Consider the following 1,976-nt stretch of genomic DNA (forward strand, 5'->3'; position numbering starts at 1 on the left):
AGAGGGAGAGGGAGAGGGAGAGGGAGAGGGAGAGAGAGAGAGAGTGTTAGGGGCTGAAAGAAAAATAAGTTTAATACAAATTGAGCAGGGATCCCAAACAAAGAGAGACAGATAGCTCTCCATCAGCTGCTTGTTCAAGCAAGCTGATTAAGGGGTCTAGTCTAGCCCAGAGCATCTCATTTCTTGTCCTTTTGGGGGTTGTGGAGAAGCTGAAAATAACCTTGACCTTCTGAGCCCCTTTTCTCAACTACCAGGTGCTAGGATTACAGGTGTGCAACCTACATTCGTGTGTGTGTGTGTGTGTGTGTGTGTGTGTGTGTGTGTGTGTGTGTGTGTTTGTATGCATGACTTTCTCTCTATCCTTTTCTTTCTAACCAGCCTCTTAAGAGTTAAAAGAGGGGCTGGAGAGATGGCTCAGTGATTAAGAACACTGACTACTCTTCCAGAGGTCCTGAGTTCAATTCCCAGCAACTACAGAATGGCTCACAACTATCTGTAATGGGATCTGATGCCCTCTTCTGGTGTGTCTGAAGACAGCTACAGTCTACTCATATAAATAAAATAAATAAATGTTAAGAAAAAAAATTATTTAAAAGACTTCAGAGTTTCTTGCCAGCCCCAGATAGTTAAATTTTCCTCGTGTCAGTGCTGATCCTGTAAATTACCCGCCACTGTGGGGACAGCGGTGGAGGATGGGGGGTTTCAGCACCAAACCCAATTGCTGATGTCATACTGTGCACTACCTTCCTCTGCTTACTTGGATATTGAACTGGTTCTTGACAAATTAATTAATTAGTTAATTAATGTTGTGATTTTTGAATAATTTTTAAAATAACTTTTTCGGGTTCTTTTTTGTTTTCTGGGAGGGGTTGTTTGTTTGTTTTTATTGTTTTTGTGTTTGTTTTTGAGATAAGGTTTTTCTATGTCTGGCCGTGGCTGTCACAGAACTGGCTCTATACACCAGTCTGACCACAAACTCATAGAGATTTGCCTCTGCCTCTGAAGTACTGTGACTAAAGGCGGGCAGCATCACATTAAAAATAACTTTTAATTAAAAAAATAAGTGTAAAACAATTGAGGAACACATAATGCCAACATCTGGCCTCCATGTGAGCACACATACAGGCATGTGCACAGGTTAGTAACACACAGAAGTTTTAGAGGGTCAAAACCTTGACAGAGTGAAGTTCCCTCCTAGATCACTTACTGCACACACCCTGGTATTGTGGACTGCAGTCTAGTCTGTCTAGACAAGCCCTAATAATAAGATGCACAAGCTGTGAACAACTCATTTCCTGAGCCAGGACCACTCCAAGACAGATCCTATTGCCTCCCATGAATATCCCCAAAAGACTGTGTGTCAGATGGTTGGGCACACTCTTCCAGCAATGCTCAGACATCACCACCAACTGACTTCATTAAAATAAATAAATAAATAAATAAAGACTGGAAGCAGCTATATTCCAGCACCTGGGAGACTGAGGTAAGCTTGCTCAATGTAGTTAAGTTGGTAGGGATCTTGTGTTGCAGATATGGGGGTTGAAATCCCAATACTGCTCCCCCATATGTCATTTATAAGGATACACACAAACGTATACATACATGTAATTCATATATAATGCAACCTACATCTATGATTGAAGTATCAATCACCAAAGACTATCATCAATCTATAATTTATGCTTTATGTCATTTTTCCATGTATCTATACAGTATGTATGGATGTATGTAATGCATGTATCTATTCTGTATGTATATCAATCTCTGTCTCAGTATGTGATTCCCATTATTTCTATAGAATCATAGACTCTGCCTCATTTGATACAGCATTTCAACACATCCATTAAAGAAATTAAAAATGATCCCACTCACCTGTGGTATTACTGAGAGTCTGATTGGAGCTATAGGCTCCATTCTTTTCCACCCACACAGAACATTCATATGTAGACCCAGGATCAAGTCCATCCACAGTGACA

At 40.4% G+C, this 1,976-nt stretch overlaps 1 protein-coding gene across 1 annotated transcript in view; it reads right to left on the reverse strand.

Moving 5' to 3' along the window:
* LOC116104122 (receptor-type tyrosine-protein phosphatase H-like) overlaps window positions 1-1,975 on the reverse strand; it is a gene marked incomplete at its 5' end in the record, with an annotated part of 18,366 nt that extends 16,391 nt beyond the window's left edge. The window contains one exon of the mRNA XM_031390911.1: window positions 1,873-1,975. Within this exon, the coding sequence (XP_031246771.1) occupies window positions 1,873-1,975 (103 nt within the window). The remainder of the gene's footprint in view (window positions 1-1,872) is intronic.
* Window position 1,976: the final 1 nt, after the last annotated feature.

This window comes from Mastomys coucha, unplaced genomic scaffold (genome assembly GCF_008632895.1).
Source record: "Mastomys coucha isolate ucsf_1 unplaced genomic scaffold, UCSF_Mcou_1 pScaffold21, whole genome shotgun sequence".
Taxonomy (NCBI): Eukaryota; Metazoa; Chordata; class Mammalia; order Rodentia; family Muridae; genus Mastomys; species Mastomys coucha.